Source organism: Lolium rigidum, chromosome 6 (assembly GCF_022539505.1).
Source record: "Lolium rigidum isolate FL_2022 chromosome 6, APGP_CSIRO_Lrig_0.1, whole genome shotgun sequence".
NCBI lineage: Eukaryota > Viridiplantae > Streptophyta > Magnoliopsida > Poales > Poaceae > Lolium > Lolium rigidum.
Window position 1 is genome coordinate 25,078,536 of NC_061513.1, and position 3,158 is coordinate 25,081,693.

The 3,158-nt window shown below is 41.8% G+C and overlaps 1 protein-coding gene across 1 annotated transcript; it reads left to right on the forward strand.

Annotated features, from left to right (window-relative positions):
- The first annotated feature begins 530 nt into the window (after positions 1-530).
- Positions 531-2,955, forward strand: LOC124662309 (protein IRON-RELATED TRANSCRIPTION FACTOR 2-like). Its single transcript, XM_047200159.1, has 3 exons — positions 531-1,049; positions 1,168-1,503; positions 2,863-2,955. The coding sequence occupies exons 1-3, from the start codon at positions 762-764 to the stop codon at positions 2,953-2,955; spliced, it is 717 nt and encodes a 238-aa protein (XP_047056115.1). The 5' UTR covers positions 531-761.
- The last annotated feature ends 203 nt before the right edge of the window (positions 2,956-3,158 follow it).

Below are 3,158 nucleotides of genomic sequence, written 5' to 3' on the forward strand. Positions count from 1 at the left end.
TTTAATTTATTGAAAAAAATGAAGTACCTAGTACTGGATATATACATATGCATGTACATGCTACATATCAAATCAAGCTAGCCATGATATTAAGTACATGCCACATGCATCTAAATGCTACATATTATATCGTAAATTAATTGTTTATCCCGATCAGCAAGAGATTTTTCCTTGCATTACGTCAAATCAGTAGCATTTGAGCCATATTGAAATATAATTTCGTATTATATGTATTTGGTACATAAATGTTGTTATTTTCACATATGTTAAATCAAACTATATAAAATTCGACTTTAATAAATCTAATATACATAATAATATAAAACGGAGGTAGTAAATTATAGCCTATCTGTAGAAGGTAAAGCAATTATGTCATGTTTTTTTCTAGACTTAGACATCCAGAATTAGTTAGCCCGCTAAATTAGTTATCCCGAAAGTCGTACGTGACACTGACACCCCCTCATCACTAGCCCCTATATAAATGGGAGGCCACCACTCCGGAACTGGCTCAAGCTGACTCCACGTACCAAACCAAACCTGCCATGACAAGCAGTAGTTTATGCTAACCATATCTGTTTAAAACTACATTACTAGCAGGCGTCTCAGGGTGTACGATGCCATTAATTAGCTAGATTAGTTCTTGGTTAGGTAGCTAGCTAGCTAGCTAATCTGTCTCCCTCTATCATCCACCATCAATCCCTAATCAACCTCTCCACGCGAGCAAGACCGACCAAGAAAAAGCTCCGAGCTCCCGGCCCGCAATGGGGCACCAGCACCAGCTGTTCGACGACCCGTTTGCCAGCAGTATCTCGTCGCTGGAGGCGGAAATCTTCTCCGGCGCCGGCGGCCACCAGCAGTGGCCGGGCCTTGACCTCGACGGCATCCCGGCCGCACCTGGAGCCGGCACCTCCTCCGGTGGCTACGGCTCGCCCGGCGGAGAGGGAACACACCGGAAGATCAGCCACAACGCGTACGAGCGCGACCGCCGCAAGCAGCTCAACGGGCTCTATTCCTCCCTCCGCTCCCTCCTCCCCGACACCGATCACACCGTAAATCTCTAAACCACTTAGATCATTGATTATTTGATTAAACATCCGCCAATTAAGCTGCACGATATATCATTTTCTGATCGACTCCTCCTTTGCATCGATCTTGTTATCTCTGCAGAAGAAGCTGAGCATTCCCATCACGGTGACGAAGGCGCTCAAGTACATCCCGGAGCTGCAGAAGCAGGTGGAGGGTTTAGAGAAGAAGAAGGAGGAGCTGACCCGGGCAAGCTGCAAACCGGGCGTGCTAGCTATGAAGGAAAACACAGCTCCGATCGTCTCCGCCACCTGCATCGACGACAGGGACATCATGGTCCAGGTCAGCCTGCTGAGCAACATGGCCGGAGCTCTGCCGATGTCAAAGTGCATCAAAGTGGTGGAGAACGAAGGGCTTCGCCTCGTCAGTTCGTCGACCTCCGCGTTTCAGAGCAGGACGTTCTATAGCCTCCATCTCCAGGTACATCGATCTTCCTTTTTTTCTTGCTTCCTGTCAAATGTCATCCAAGTACCTGCTGGTTTCTGACAATAGAAACCGGGAAAACCCTTCGTATAGAAAAAAAAAGCATGGTGGGCCAAATGATAGGGATTTGTTGAGTAGATTTAGTGGTTACATTTATAACTGGACAATGTCTTAATCATATGATTGATAGTTGCCAATCATAAAACTATTTTTGTTGAAATCGCAAATATATTCTATATATAGAAGGATAAAAGCTTTTGCTAGATCATAATTAAGTAAGGGATAAGTACTTCATTACAATGATAGAGAGAGTTTTATTTTTGTACACATCTCCCCACAGCCGGGCCCAAAAGAGTGCAGATTAAAACATTTCGAATCTACACTACACTCTATTATGCCCCAGACAAAGGGTTCTTGTTTATAGTGTCGGAATTAGGGATGGAGTGAGCTGCCAATTATACTCTACCCATAGTACACATTTGGCAAAACCTTCTTCAACCTAGATTGACCAGGGTTCGTCTTCCAGGCCTTTGAGGTTTGCTACAAAGGTTTCTACATTTTTTTTCTTCAAAATCAACAGTCATGCCTGGGGCTAGGTGTAAAGGACGGGTTCTAAGATTCCTGGTGCCATTGTTTCTCTTTGTGGACGTAGACAACGCAGGTACTCGGGTGAAAGAATTTGGTTCTTCCTCTTGTGACTATTGGTTGAGGCAATCGAATAATGAGCCAATGTAGCAACACCACCTACCCCCACCCTCGTAAAATTGATGTGTCTAGGTCTTGTCGCACCTTCTTGCCAACCTCAACTTCAAGGAGGGTCATCGGGCTAGTCGAACTAACGGATTCATCACATGAAAGTGTGGCAATGATATTGGGGCATACTAACTTGATGGATACAAAAATTCTTAAATCTGCACCATCATTGTGCATGACTTGATTACCAATGCCACAGATTCTCTAACAGCGTTAACGAAACAAATCTAAGTCCAACAAACAGACAAATTAAGGATCGTTCCCACATCACTAGGACAATCGTGGTGACTTCAGGAATGCAACAAAACCTTTATCCTACCCTATCATATCTTCCCTATAGATGGAGGATCAACAATTTGGGTAACAAAATAGAGTGTATAATCATATATTTTGTGAATCAATCTGATGATTTGTATGTGTTATCATGTTTATTTGATGAATTTAGCAACCACACTTAAAAAATATCAAAATTCACTATTCTAACTAAGTGATAGCTAGTACGTACATATGAGCATTAAATTTTAATTTACATGCATCAGAGTGGTAATGCAGTTTATGCAAAAGAACTTACAATTCCATTCAATTTTTTTTTTGTTGAAACAGAGAACACAACGAACGATGAGCAAAGTGTGTCCATCATTCTGTGAAGAACTGGAGAACGCCATCAAGAAAAGAGCAGAAATACATCAGCAATAATAGTAGAATATATAGCATACTACTGATTTATACTACTATATTTAACTATAATGAATCAAAACGCATGCTATAGATATAGTACAAAAGATAAAGTTGTACTGATATTGGCATGATATAATGTAGCTTGTTCCATGTAAATGTTGCTGTACATACATGTTTAGGTTCTACATATAATCTGAAACAAGGATAATTTGCCTCCACAA

Coding starts and splice junctions, on each gene's coding strand:
- LOC124662309 (XM_047200159.1), top strand. CDS start 762: ATGGGGCACCAGCACCAGCTGTTCGACGACCCGTTTGCCAGCAGTATC. Junction 1,050..1,167: donor TCCCCGACACCGATCACACC/GTAAATCTCTAA, acceptor TTATCTCTGCAG/AAGAAGCTGAGCATTCCCAT. Junction 1,504..2,862: donor TCTATAGCCTCCATCTCCAG/GTACATCGATCT, acceptor TTGTTGAAACAG/AGAACACAACGAACGATGAG.